Raw genomic sequence first — 15,631 nt, forward strand, 5'->3', positions numbered from 1 at the left:
TCATTTAGTTTCTTTTTCATTTTCTTTTTTTATCTTCTGTGTCATTACTCTATTGTTAATTAGTTTTTACTTTGATTTGATGGTAATTAATTATGCATGTCTAAATTGAAGCAGTAATTAGGCTACTAAGTACAGTCCTTCATCCGTACGGAACAATAGGCTGATAATCATGTTTGCACACTGACTGTGCACATTATCAGCAGGGGAGGAAGAACACATGAATACTTTGCAAATCAAAGTTCAAATACAGCCTGACTTATTCGGAAAAAGGATGCATTATAAATACTGGAGATTACACATAAGGCTGAACAATAAATATTGATAGATAGGGCCTTGATAGATAGATAGATAGATAGATAGATAGATAGATAGATAGATAGATAGATAGATAGATAGATAGATAGATAGATAGATAGATAGATAGATAGATAGATAGATAGATAGATTAGTAGAAGTTACAGGAATGTTTCGGGTTTAATAAAAGTTAAGCTGGTAACACTTTACAATAAGGTTCATTAGTTAATATTAGTTAATGTATTATTAACTAACATGAACTAAGAATGAGAAATACATTTGTTACAGTATTTATTAATCTTTGTCAATGTTTGTTAATAAAAAATACAGCTGTTAACTGTTAACAAATGCAACCTTTTATTTTAATAACGTATTAGTAAATGTTGAAATTAATATTAACTAAGATTAATAAATGCTGAAGAAGTATTGTTCATTCTTACAACCTCTTGCTCTCCTTGTAAAGTTCTGTGTAAAGTTATATCGAGTCTTTCAGTTCATGTCCTTACCATAAATTCAGGAAGTTTTGAAGGACAGCAGACAGGGCCGGTTTACATGGAACAAATTCCAGCCTAAAGAAATATATTGGTAGCTCATAACCAGGAGTTCATAAACAGGTTTTTGTTTTTTGTATTTACTGAATAATTCATATTAACAAAAATATAAGCATGGCATTCTTGCTTTTAAGCCCTCTAGACATTTGGTCCAATTTACCGCCATTGTAAGTGCATTATTGTAAAAACTTTTTTTCAGAATGCCTTTCTGTGGTAATAAACTTTATGCCACAAACGCTATAATAACTTATATATTGAATTACAGCTGACTAGTAAATGCATTCATTATACATTTGAAAGATATTGTATTTTTAATGTGTATTTTAAATTAGTTTCCTCAGATTGTCACTACTAACATTTGCCTCACTGATCAAAAAGAATGGACGGCCTGTAAGGCACTGAGTAAACGTGGTTGTGCCAGTGAACTGTGACATTTCCAGAGGCCTAAGAACATTTAAGATAGATGCCAGGAAAACAAATGAATAACTGAACTGAAGACAACAACATACTGCTTTGCTGCTGGGACTGTAGGGCTCAAATTTATGCTCTGGCAGTAAGCGTTACAAAAACCATGCTAACTCAGTTTGTATTGCAAGCCCAAGGGGAAACATCTCCACAAGGCTCATGTGTACCAATGAGGGCTCAAAGCTCACTAGTGGACTATTTGCTTTTCAAACAATGCATCATGATAATGTCAGTGACAGTTTTATTAGATGAAGTCTTCTGTGATGGATTTAGTGAATTCTGAATGAATAAAAGCAGAAATAAAGTGTGTTTAGCCCTGCATGATACCACAGCTTTGATTTATACATCACAAGGCTCTTGTTGTGCATAAACTGTAAATGAAATTGAAACACAAAAGGCTTCCCTTCTGAAAAAGTACACACAGTACTATAGCATATTTTTTTTAAAGTACTTATTACGGAAACAATACGCTTTATAAAGATGTACTTAAGTGTAAAATGAATGTAATGTTTTCAGACACAGCTGCATGTTATTTAAAATGAAATGAAAATATATTATAGTTTAAATAAATGCAATTTGTTTAACTTAAAGGGATAGTTCACTTTGAAATGAAATTTTGGTATGTTTTAGCTTACCTCAAGGGCATCCAAGATGTAGGTGTCTTTTTTCCGCAGTAGTTTCAATTTTGATATTTTTAGGTCAAACCGTTCTTGTCTGTCAGTCATTTCATGCAGGTCTATGGTCACTGTCTCAAAGAGCATGCACAGAGTCCAAATTAAAACAATTCCCCATCGTCCAAATTAAACAATTCCCCATCGTAAGTACACATTGATGGCCTAAGGCACGAAACGAGCGGTTTGTGTGAGAAAACGAACAGTATTTATATCGTTTTTAACTCTTGTACACAGCCACGTCCAAGTGATCTGAAGGCGCGCTCGCATCCTGGTGTGTGACGTGTATGCAGACTGGTGCATAGATATATATACACTAGAATAGATGTCGCCTTGCCTACGGCATTCTTTCCAATGAACTGCCGTAGCCAAGGCGACATCTAGTGTATATAATCTATGCACCAGTCTGCATTTAGGTAAGCTAAAACGTACCAAAATTTAATTTCAAAGTGAACTATCCCTTTAAGAGTGTTTTTTGACCCACTTAAGTAGGACTTAACTACATCTTTATATATAATTTCATCATTATTTCTGTTTCTTTGAAACATATACGGTCAAATGTATTGACAAACACATTTTTATGCAATTTCGATTGTATGATGATGTAGGTGCTGATGTATTTTCTGCCATGCCCAGAAAGCTGTCTCAGACAGCGTGTGAATACTGAATTGAGCTGTTTCACGTCGTCTTGCGCAAATTCATAGAAATGATTTAAAAATAATAATAAAAGGCATGTCTCGCTGAGTATCCTAGTAAACATAGTCAGTTAAACAGCTGAGAAAGAAAACACACATGTACAGTATAAATAGGCTATATTGGATCAGTGCATTAGGTCTTAAAGTGACAGCAGCCTAATAATCCTCAAACAACAAAGGACAAAGAAAATAAAACTGAATAACTTTTGTAACTTTAATGGAGATTAATCTGTTTAATTTATACAGTGAAGACAGTGTTATTTAGCATTTTATCAGTTTATTACATTTTAGGGTCATAACTGTCTGTTTTTGCAAAAAGGTTTCATGGCCGGTAAATTTTCTTAAGCCACCGGACATTGGCAGGTCATTTCATAATCATATGATGAACTTTAAACAAGTTTTTGAACTGGACTGAATCAACATTAACCGGTCTTCAGCTGAATAATGGCACTACTGTCTTAGAGCTGCTTTACAGCACAACTGAATTCTGTTTGAGTCATTGATCATTATCCTCCTGTTTATCACTGTAAAGCTGCTTTGAACAATCTGAATTGTATAAAGTCAAGTGCTATAGAAATAACTTGACTTGACTTTGAAAACAAAGCAAATGTGTCTGTGATGACTTGAGGTCTTCTTTCCAGTTTTCAGTCTCTCATGTTCTTGCTCAGACGTGGACAGGTTTGAGTTTCCCGTCAGGATGATATCCATCCAATCCTGTGTTTAATCCAGTGTGTGTTTTGTAGACTGGATGGTGTGTGTCCAACCCTGGAGAAGAAAAGCAAAAGAATTCTTAACTCTGACAGTCTATTACATCCCAGTCTTTGGGCTGGACTTCAGAAAGCCAAATATGTTATTTCATATCCAATACAAAGATTATATGAACATGTGAACTCATAAATGTCTCTTTTAAAGCTTCTTTACAGCAGAATTCTGTTAATTTCCTGTTTATTACCGTGAAGCTGCTTTGAAAATCCAGAATTGAAGATAGATGATAACACAAATGTTGTATCTTACTCTGTCTGTTCCACTTCCTCACTCCTGAAATCACTGATCGAGTGAATCTCCTGAACTTCTCCAATCTACAGTAGATCATTTCTAATCCACTTATGTTGTAAGATCTGCTCTAACGTCGGGCGTTTAGTTGGATCCAGGGTTAGGCACTGGCTAATCAGATCACTGCATTCTGTACACATTTTATCAAGGAGAGAGCTGGTTAGTCATGACCATCTATGAAAACAGCACCTAAAACATGATTAATATTAGATCAAGTGTTCTTTATCTTTCCTTTAAAGGGAAAGTATGTATTTTCTGCAGCACTAGTGCCTTGCGGAAGTACAAAATAAAGCATATTTTCAAACAACATAAACTCCCCCCAACTCAAACGCAGCTCTTACTGGTTCTTGTGAAGGATTGTTTCAGGTCCAACATATTAGGAATACTTTTAGCTGTGTTGCATTTGTCTTTATGAACATTGGTCTTTCTGAACGAGTGCATGATGATGCTGTATGGTATTGAAGCATCCTTTGTAGAGCATAGCATCACAACGCTCTGTTCACTTTGACGAGTTCATGACCTGTTTAATCTTTGAAGGTATAAATGCAGTGAATTTTTCCCATGGTCCCACTGTGGCTAAACACCTTCAGGCTCCGCCTGCTACAGTAGCCACGCCCCCAAACACACACTATAGGTTGAGCTGGAAAAAGATTGTGTCTGGGAGGCTTAATGTTTACACTTTTGGGGGAGATAAGCCCACAAATGACATACTAATAGTAATCGATGAACAATAAACTGGGTTAAGAGAGTGTTTTTTAACAAAAAAATCTTACGTACTTCACCTTTAACTGTTTCTATTCAGAGCCTTTGCTTTATGTGTGTGTTTCTCAATGTTATCAATATTATTCACTCACCGTTGGATAAGCTGGTGTTCTGAAATGTAACTTTGGCTTCTTTGGTTTCCGTTGGATTGTGAAAAGGAGGACATGCGTTCACCATCTCGTACAGCAACACTCCTAGAGCCCAGGGCTGCGTTTTCCGAAACCTTCTTAACGCTACGTCGTTCTTAAGTTACACCTTAAGCTGTACCTTATCGTTAATACGCGTTTCCCGAAAGGTTCTTAGTTAAGTATACCTTCTGTAAGTCATACGTTCGGAAGGTTGGTCTGGACCACTCTTAGCTTTACCTTTATCACTGTTGCAGGTCTACACGAATATAATTCTGAAGTTTTAATACACCCAGACAATAGGCGAATTCAAGTGTTTTCATGCAAAGAACAAAATTGTCATTACACTGATTGTTGTTAGATTTTTAATTATATTATCCAAAGGTACATCAGCTGGCAAACCATTAAAGGCTTAATAGTATATTTAAAGGGAATGATTGTGGTGGGGAGTTTGCTCAAACTATGGCAGCGAAACAGCGAATAGTTGTTTTAAAAGACGGCGCCATCTGCAGAGCGCCTTCAGCAGTGAAAGCAGACTGTCAGTTAAGTCCTATTCGGACGCTAATATGTTTTGATGCATGCAAGAGTAAAATGTTTATACAATTCAACAAGACTGCTTTACCTTTTTGCCATCAAATTTGCGTGTTCCCTCGAACACTCTTCCGAATCCTCCGGATCCAATCATCTCTCCCGCGTTATAGAGAGACTCAAAGGAGTCTGAAAAACAAACAGGAAAATATGAGAAATATATGAGCTTGCTAGATCCTTTGTTTTATATTAAAAATATCAGTGCAGGTCGAAAAAATAATATTAATATTCTCTGAAAACAAGCCTCAAGATATCTTTAGTGGAAAACAAGAGGATAATACTGTTTAAAACAATAACGACGCCGGAGTGATCTGGATCAGAATCTGGCTCTGAGTCCAGATCTAGTGGAGGAACGAAAGGCTCCACAACATCCACAGCTTTACTGTCAGAACAGCTGAGCGAACTCTTTATAGCCATCCATACACTCTTCAAGAAAGAAGACATTTTTTTCATCTTCTTACATTTTGTGGGTTTTTCTGAAACAAAGGGGAAAAAATTAAAACACTTAAATAAAAATTGGAAACATTTCTGACCTATCAAAAATACAAAGATGGTGTGCACATCCCAAACACCCAAATTGGGCGCAGGTGCAGGACAACTAAATGATATAAACAAAATAAAGAAGTTTGAAGTCCGCACACTGAAAATTACTGCTCCAAAAGAGTTTATTCAAGCTATTCAAGCTCAAGCAACGTTTCGACCCTCAGGTCTTCATCAGGCTCAATGTTAATGTAACAGTGAAGTCAACTTTAAATAGACACAGGTGATCACCTTAATCAGGCACACCCAAGAAATCATGTGACAAATACAAGTCATGTGACAAATACAAGTCATGTATGTCATGTGACAAATACAGCTCATGTGACAAATCCAAATATAAAAAAAAAAAAAAAAAAAAATTATATATATATATATATATATATATATATATATATATATAAATTAGAATCACTATAAAAATGGCTTAATATCAAAATCCTCATTCAACCCTAAAGGTGACAAAGTATTTAAGGTATAAATCCAAAAACATTCCCTCTGTAATAATTTCTTCTCATAATCTCCTCCTCTTGAGGGTTTAGTTACCTTTTCTATACCAATGTACTGCAAAACACTGACGTTATGGCCTACTTGTCTAAAATGAGACGCTATAGGACTGCGCATATCTCCAGTTCGAATGTTACTGCGATGCTCACTAATACGAGTGCGTAATTGTCTGAATGTTTTACCCACGTATGCAAGACCACAAGGACAACGAATTAGATAAATAACATGAGTGGAAGCACAGGTAATGGTACCGTGTATCGGAATATCACGACCAGTGCGTGGATGACTAAACGATTTACATTTGTGTGTAAAAGCACACTGAGCACATTTACCACACCTATAATTACCTGGAGAAAGAGTTAGAATACCTTGTTTTTTACTTGACGGATATTCAGATTTAACAAGCAAGTCACGAAGATTGTTTTGACGTTTAAAAACTAATTTCGGACCATTTTTAAAGACACCTGATAATTTAGGATCACTTGAAATTATATGCCAATGTTTATTTAGGATTCTACGAAAATCCGCACCCAATGTGGAGTACTTCGTCGTGCAAATGGGAGCATTAAGAACTTGCGTTTTATTCTGTTTTGTTCGCAAACACTGCAATTGAGATGTCTCGTTAAATTTCTTTTTGGCATTTTCGATCCATTCTATACGGTAACCACGATTCAAGAATCTTTTAGTTAAATCATTAGATTGATGAGTGTAAGATTCATCCGTGCTACAACTCTACGCATACGCTTAAATTGGCTGATAGGCAGACTCTTAACTAAAGGTCTAGGATGGAAACTATCGCCTCTTAAAATAGTATTACGATCCGTTGATTTTCGGTACAGATCGGTATGGAGTTTCCCGTCACATATGTATACTCGAACATCAAGAAAACTAATGCTTACTGGATCACATTCCATAGTGAAATTCACATGCTCAGTCCTTGAGTTAAGATAATTCAAAAGCGTCAACATCTCTGCAGGTGTGGCCTTAGTAATCATAAAAATATCATCAATATACCGTTTGTAAAGCAAAATCTTAGGGAAAAAAGAATTTGACTCATTTAAAATAAAGTCATTTTCAAAAACTCCCATATACAAGCAAGCATAATTAGGGGCCATTTTACTGCCCATTGCAGTGCCTTTAACTTGTAAATAAAAATTGTCCTGAAAACGAAAAAAGTTGTTAGTTAAGACAATACTCGCAAACATTTCTGACCTCACATTTAACAATGAAATAATTATATAACTTACATTTTACTGTTACATTCTTATCTGTAATGTTACAAATCCAAAGTAATGCAAATATTTCCAAGCTATCCGCCTGACGACGCCCTGTTTCTGTTTAATACCTGCATAAACGTCCCTTAGGGGTGACCAAAAATGTATTTCTCAATGTTGTATTTTTATTAACTAATATAGCCTACTATATATATATTAAACACTGTAATAAATTCATTGCTCTCTGTTGATATTAGTTAATGCATTTACTTACATTAAGTAATGAGAGCTTATAGTAAAGTGTTAACAAAATATTGTTATATATAATAAATAATATTATTAATGTAATTAATCAATACTAAAGGTGATGATAACTTTTTGAGCAATGTAGATTGGTCGTGGGCTCTGTGTCTCATCTGGTTGCCCGTTGACGGCAACATTGCCCAAAAAGTTGCCCTGTGTATCATCACCTTAAGTGCTGAAACTCATCTTAAAGGAAGTTTTTAATTTACATGTAAAAAAGTGGCAAAATAGACTATTCGGTCAGTCTACGGTCAATTACAGGAATTTATATTAACGATGTGCATTCAAGTGACCTTTTTGTAAATATTTAATAATTTAACTGCAGGGAAATATTTTTACTTAAAGGGATGTTCAAAGGTCAAATAACTTGCATCCCTTAACTAATAAACTTTATTTAACATAACATCCAATAATGCACAAATAAGTTACATGAATGCTTGTCATGTAGTTTAAACTAGTTGCTATGCAGTGTCTAGGGAGTTTTGGTGGTTACTAGGTGGTTGCTTTCAGGCCTGAAGAGTCAAGAGAGCTCACACTAAAGTCTCATTGAGATCCAGGTCTCTAAATATGGCTTGGGTTCCTCCTTCAGTGTAAGTCTACAGGATTTGTTCTTGCCTTTTTGTCATTCTTCAGGCGGAAATCATACCTTATTGCTTAGAAAAGTAATAGCACACAATTTGAGCTATCAAAATTGTAGCACAGATGGTGTGGGACCAGTATGTAACAAAATGTAATACTTACTTATACTTATTTGAAGTATTACAACATGACATATCTAGTTGCCAGGTGTTATTATAAGAGGCTTAAATGTATTACAAATCTAAAAATGATTAAATTAAGAACACAGCAAGAATTATCCACTCAGAAAATTAAATCACCTTCATGTTTTGCCAGGTATTTTGCCAGGTATTACAAGAGTTTGTAGAAAAGCTTTGTAAAGGACAGCTGTCAGTGTCAAGTAACATGCAAGTATTACAGGATGTCTGTCTGCAGCATGTTGCCATGCTGTCAGAAGCGCTGACATCTTGCAGTAATCTCAAGAGTCCCAAAAGCAGGCAGAACGCATACATTTTACAGCTGCCCTGTCAATGACCACTTTCACTGGAAGCTAGTGGGTCTTCCAGATGGATGAAGCTCTCATGGGCTCTCATTATGCCTGTGAATTCTTTCTAAATAGCTCATAGTACAATATTTTATCAGATCCTGTCCAGTCGACTACCTCTTTGCTCTTTCACGTTATCTTCTCTTTCACTTTATCCTCACCTTTTATTGTATCAACTCAGAAACATGGTCTTGGCTTGTAGTTGACATGAAAAACTGAATATGTACTTTTGTAATTCATGTTCCTTGTGCAGTTTTTTAATGGTTGTGTATATGCATTTGCACTAAAATGGCATGGAAAGGTGACCAAATGTTTACGCACAGTTGTAAATTTGCATTTGTTATCTAGAATTATTCACAGATCAGATAAAGTACTTATAATCATTTATCATTTTGACTCACCCCTTTTCTTAAAAATCGACTGAAATATGAGGTTTATCATTTTATGAAACTTTATTTTATTTGATTAACATGTAGTACATGTTAGTAGATAATATTATGGGCCAGATATACTAAACGGGGCAAATTAGCATGAAAACCCAATTCCAAAAAAAGCACAGATGGGAGTTCTGCACGTGATCTACTGACGACACGCAAATTAAAGAACACCGATCAGCCAGATCATTCCCATAACGACCAACACAATCTGGCGCAAATTAGCATCTGGTTTAAGACATGCTTTTTTGGGCGGTAAATAATGGTGCAAATACCAGTAAATTGACTAGTGCAAACCTTAGTAAATCACCTTGCGTGATTTATTTAAATACTCTCCTCCCATAAATTTTGCATCTGAAAGGGAAACTCCTACAAATGCATATGCAATTAGGTCAGTTTTTAATTGTTTTGTTGGTTTTCTATATATTTTCCGTGATAACATTATTAACCATGATCATTTTGGTCACTATAATCGTGATATAAAATTGTCATATCGTTTCATCTCTATTTCTTAAACATGCTCTCATTTTTGCTAGGCTGACACACATTAGCTTTATATCATCCAGGCAAAAAAGAAATACACATTTGAGCATGACTAATTTTGTTTTGTTCCTACCTCATGATGCAGTTGTAGCTGAATTATGATCGGCTGCTAAATGTGAGGGCAATTTCAATATGACCCGATTAGCATCATCAGATTATTGTGGGCCGAACTGTTTGATGGATGTTGGCAAAAATGAAAGACACAAGCCTACAGACAGACAGTCCAACTTTTCTCGGTATGCAATTACAACCATTATGCAAATAAATCTAGGTATTAAATGTCGAAATATCTCTGAGTGGTCAGGTAGGAGTAGCTGTAAGTGAGCAAGGAAGGATAACAATGTTGTAGCGGGGTGTTGAGATGTAAATGAATTCATCAGAAATATCTCTCCTTAATCTTGGCAACGTTTCCTGGACTTCAAAGGCTGCAAGCCCCCACAGGAGAGCTCTGAGTCATGCAGCACTTATTATTTATGCTCTTTACCAGATCTGTCAGTCAGCTGTTGGAGAAGGGCCAATTAATAATTTCTCTGTTTTCTTTCTCTCTCCATCTCTCTTATGCGATCATAGCTCATTCACACTGCAAACCTTTCCAAAACATGTCAACATGTGCTATTTTTGTCTTTGTTCTACCTCCCTCATGCAGACTAACAAAGCGGTGACTAAAGGGGACTTTCACCATGCCAGCTCCAGCTCCAGACGTGCGCTCTTCCTCGCCGTACTGTCCATCACCATCGGGACGGGCATCTACGTGGGTGTGGCTGTGGCCCTTATCGCATACCTCTCCAAAAACAATCACTTGTAGCCTTCTCATGCCCTAACCACTCTTTCTTTTCAGCAGTCAGATAAAGACTGGTTTACTTTGGGATCAGCTTTTTGAGAAAACCCCCAAAGGTCACAAAATGGGACTCACCAGCAATGTGTTCCACTCCTGCACTTTTAAAAGTAAAGTTCCCATTTCATTGGGAACCTAATTGTTTGTGTAAATGTCCTGATCACTTTTCTGCATTTTCTTGTGACTATGCCGCCACCATAACATTTTTAGTTTTTTTTTGTGCTCAACGTTTGTGCAAGTGCAAATCTAATGCTACACACACGAGATTTTGGCCAAATTAAAGTCAATTTGAAATCAAAAGGGACCTCATTTACTTAAGTAAAGAACTGATTTACTTATGCATGTTCCCACTCATATTGTGCACATTTTTCCAAAGAAATCGTTCATCAAAATTGAATCTTTTGCTCCGCCACTGAAACAACTTTCCTATTTGTCATCAGATAGCATTGAATAATGGATGGCCGATCCAATAAATTCCCACTAGATGAAATCAAACCGGTTGCACCAGCTGTGCCTAAGTTACAACTTAGCCTAATTGCAAAAGAATTTTAGAAAGTAAAAGAAAGTACAACTTACACACTACTAAATATAATTTATTGCACCATTAATTGAAACATAACTCTACGTATAAACTAAATATTTATGGAAGCCTCCAACCAGGAGTAACAGTCAGAATAAAACAGCAGATTGATTTAATTGCGGTGGATGCACACAAGACTGAGGCGCCAAGTGCCAAGGGCATTCTGAGCATTTCAGTGGAAGTTTTTCCGCTGGGTGAATCCCCATAGGCCTCCCATTCCTCAGCAAGCTCATTCAGTTGAGTTCACGGATGAGTTAGGCGGTTCACCTTTGGGTGAATTTAATTTCTCATCCGGGGCTCTCGAAAATGATGAACTGTTAATTGCAGCATCGAAGGGTAGCAGATGACACGCCTAGGCCCCCACTATCTCATGTGATGGCGCAGGCTGAGGCTGAGTTGGCTGCTGTGCTTGCCCGGGCCAACCTGTCCCGTGCTTTCGCGGTTCGATGATTGGTTTCTGGGCTCGAAGTGTGATGCACAGTGGCACTCCGTCCCAGTGCCTTTCTTCCTGGAAGTGCACCAGGAGCTCACAAAGTCATGGAAGGCAGCTTTCACTGCCAGAATATGCTTCGCAGGTTCTTCTGCCCTCACTACACTCAATGGCAGGGTAGCCAGGGGGTACTCGGAGGTCCCCCAGGTTGAGCATGTGAGTACGGTGCATCTGTGCCCGCAGAAGGCTGCCACCTGGAGGAACCATCTGAGGCTCCCTTCCAGTTCACCTTGTGCTGCTAAACAGGCTGCCTCCACCCTGCATGCCATGGTCATCCTGCAGGTCCATCAGGTTAGGGCATTGAAAGAACTGCACGAGGGCAGGTCCGACCCAAGGCTAATGCAGGAGCTGCCCTCAGCGACAAAAGTCACGACACAGGCTTTGGGTCAGGCGATGTCCACCTAGGAGCGCCATCTATGGCTTAACCTTGCCGAGATGCAAGATGCAGGGAAAGTGCGCTTTCTTGACACTCCCATCTCCTTAGGTGGCCTCTTTGGCAACACTGTTGAGATCTTCTTACAACAGTTAACAGCAGTGAAGAAGCATATGGAGGCAATCAGACACATCCTGCCTCAGCAATCTACAGGCCTCCGAGGTCCCGCTCTCTGTCTGCCTATCGCAGAGGCCATCCCCCTCAATGGAGGTCCTCCCGCAGGAAGGTGACCCATCCTTCAGGTCTATCAGGTACTTGCAAGCCCTCCCTCAGGTTTGAGACAGACACAGCCTTATCTCTGCAGTGTCCAGTTCACGTCCTGCGCATTTATTTGGAGCGCACTGAGAGCTTTAGACGATCTGAACAGCTCTTTGTCTGTTTCGGGGGACAGCAGAAGGGGAAGGCTGTCTCCAAGCAGAGGATCACCCACTGGATTGTGGATGCCATTTCTTAGGCATACCAAGCCCAGGGCATGCTATGCCCCTGGGAATACGAGCACACGCCACCAGTGGAGTTGCTCCCTCCTGGGCACTAGTGAATGGCGCCTACCTGACAGACATCTGTAGAGCGGTGGGGTGGGTTACACCCAATACTTTTGCAAGATTTTATAATCTCAGAGTGGATCCGGTTTCGTCCCAAGTGTTACTGGGTACGAACGGGTAAACGGCTGGGTATATCACTTGCACTCAGTGCCTTTCCCCTAGGGGTGTTGAAATTAATCGTTACATCAATGTATCACGATGCGGATATGGACGATTCTGCATCGATGCAGTAATAGACCATAATTGATTAAAGCCTACTGACTTTTCTCTGACTTCTCGCGCTAGCAGAGAATTGTGCTACCTAGCCCATTACTCATGCTATGCCCCTTTTCAGGAGAGGCTGTATACTTGGGCTTAGTGCTCCATATGGGCTGATTAGCTATTGGTAATCCCATATGAAGTATTTTTCACTGTTTCCCTGTCAGTAAACCCTGTGTCTTCCCCTAAACAGAGCCTTGCTCTGCCTCTAGTCGCTGTGGTTGTGAGTTTCCCCCTTCTCAGGCACCCTTCACAGAGAATTTCTCCATTTGTGGCACCTCCTGGTTGGTAAGTCCATGTGATGTATTTCCACGTCTGGCCTGCTCAGCTGTAAGTTTTTGTAAAAAGAACAAAAACAACAAAAAAAACAGAAAAGGTCAAAAATGGCTGCAGCAACCTATTTCAATTGTTTCAATTGTAATTGCCCCTTGTGGTACGAAGGACTACGGCAACTTGGAAAGGTTACGATGTGGCCTGAGTTCACTTGTTCTTAGGCACGCAGCTTAAAAACCTTGTAACACAGTTCAGCTGGTTGTGGTGTTTAGCATAGGGACCACTAGTGTCAATACATCGACACAATGTTGTGTAAGTGACAGATAGGGAATGTCTTGTTAACTATTGTAAACTCTTTCCCCTGAGGGAGGGAACGAGACGTTGTGACCCTCCTGCCACAACACTGAACTACCTGAAATGGCCAGGACACTGTCTCGGCTCCTCAAACCTGAATGAGTGGTGCAAGCCATCTCCTTTTATACCTGTATTTCCAGGGGAGTGAAATTAAATTCCATTAACCAATTATCATTGGCCTTTTCTGAAATTTCAGAGGTACATGGGGCTCCAAAGGGCTATACCCTAGTGTCACGACATTGACACAATGTCTTACGACGTTACTCAGCCTCTAGTGTAGACTTTATGTTCCAAGATCTTACAAACGGCTGGTGCAACCCCACCCATTTTATTTCTTGTTGAATTTTATTTCACTCAGAAATCAGATTACAGAAGTTAAATGGGCTGTTAACAGTATTTCATCTTGACTTTAATATTGGGTTGTCACAAACACAGTATTTGGTATACAGATCTAATCTGTCAAAAGATCCAAACAAGATCTGAATTAGAATCTGAACAATCAGATGACTTTTCTTGAATGTTTTTTTTTTTTTTTTGGATTATGTAAAGCATCTATTTGAAGTGCCACAGTGCTTTCAAGCCTTTTTAAGAGGTTCTAAATCTTAAGGTTTGTGAAACACAAAGGGGCATTTTCAACACTCTTTTGATATTACAGAAACAAAATGAACATGAAGCCATATAGATGGGTTGCTCAAGCCTGCGTGTGGACTTTTTTCTGAATGTATGGGTGAAGTCATTCTTGTGGGGCTGTAACATTCACTATTAACTACTCTGTAATAAAGTCCTAAGGCTTTCAGTTTATACTATTCAGTTTATGTCTATCTATAAAGCTGTAAATGCCTCCTCTGTCAAATTTTCTCCCATACTTTGGGAAACACCTCTTGCCAGCAAGCTCATGCTAATTAAATGTGGTCTTTTCATTCAAACATGGTGCCGGTGTGTTTGTCTGATTTGGGCCATTATTTATCAATATTTTAGGTTTATGATGCAGTGTTAAAAAAATGAAGGTTCACAGAAAGACAAACAGATAGAAACTTAGATTTGTGTCTAATTTTCCAAATCTTTATCTAGAAGTGCATCTTATTCAATCTTGTAAATTTGTACATTGTACATTAATCTTGAACTTCTTCATGCTGTGGATTAAACTACAAGCCCTCATTCACAAATGTACGTTCACGGAACACCAATAAGAACACATTTGCACACTGCATTTGGTTCTGTTCTGGGCAAGCCTAGCATGGATAAGAGCAATAACCCCCTTAGGGTAAACAGAACAGCACCAACATTAATGTATTGCAGATATCATTAATTAATAAGATTTTAATGTACAGCATAATTCGAGAATTTATTCTGATTCAAAGGGGAATCAGAATGCCAAACCCTGACTGATGAGAGGAGCTGGGGATGGAGGAGGGTAATGAGCTCCTGAGAAATGCGTTAGCTGTTGATAATACTGAAGGAGCTTATATATGTATACAGTGATAGGTGTCGTATTCCTATAGGTAGACGCGGATCAGCTGAGAGTCAGCTGATACGAGCTTGACTAACGTGACCTGCCAGAACTGACACTATACGCCTAATTTCTGTATTGATTCAGGTAATAGTTGAAGTGATGGTCGCTACAGATTTTATTGTGCTGTTGTGAGTATGTTATGGAAAAATTAGGAAGAGTTCTGTTCAGTTACAGTAGTTCCTTGACAACATGAAATCATGAGAGGACAACCCAGCAGAACCTCAAGGTGGAAGAATTTGTCCAGAAGATTAACATTGCGGATAGCATTTGTTGATTTGTGGTTCTGATTATTGAAATCTGAATGGAATGACAAAGAAACAGTTATGTTAATTTATGTTAACGTAAGGTTCAATTTAGATTAAGATTATATTATGGTTGTTATATGAATTTAAGGTAAATTTAAAAAGATAAATGGAAAATTTGAATGGAAAAAATGGATTTTTTTTTTTTTCGTTTTTATGGTGTTATTATCAGTGTTTTAAAGATAGTAGGAGAACAAGAGGAGAAAA

General features: G+C 38.1%; 1 protein-coding gene across 1 annotated transcript in view; it reads left to right on the forward strand.

Moving 5' to 3' along the window:
* The window catches only part of syndig1 (synapse differentiation inducing 1), a 49,854-nt gene extending 35,314 nt beyond the window's left edge, over positions 1 to 14,540 (forward strand). Inside the window, exon 4 of the mRNA XM_079855391.1 lies at positions 10,491 to 14,540. Within this exon, the coding sequence (XP_079711517.1) occupies positions 10,491 to 10,649 (159 nt within the window). The 3' untranslated portion in view covers positions 10,650 to 14,540. The remainder of the gene's footprint in view (positions 1 to 10,490) is intronic.
* Positions 14,541 to 15,631: the final 1,091 nt, after the last annotated feature.

This window comes from Squalius cephalus (assembly GCF_949319135.1).
Source record: "Squalius cephalus genome assembly, chromosome: 21".
Lineage (NCBI taxonomy): Eukaryota > Metazoa > Chordata > Actinopteri > Cypriniformes > Leuciscidae > Squalius > Squalius cephalus.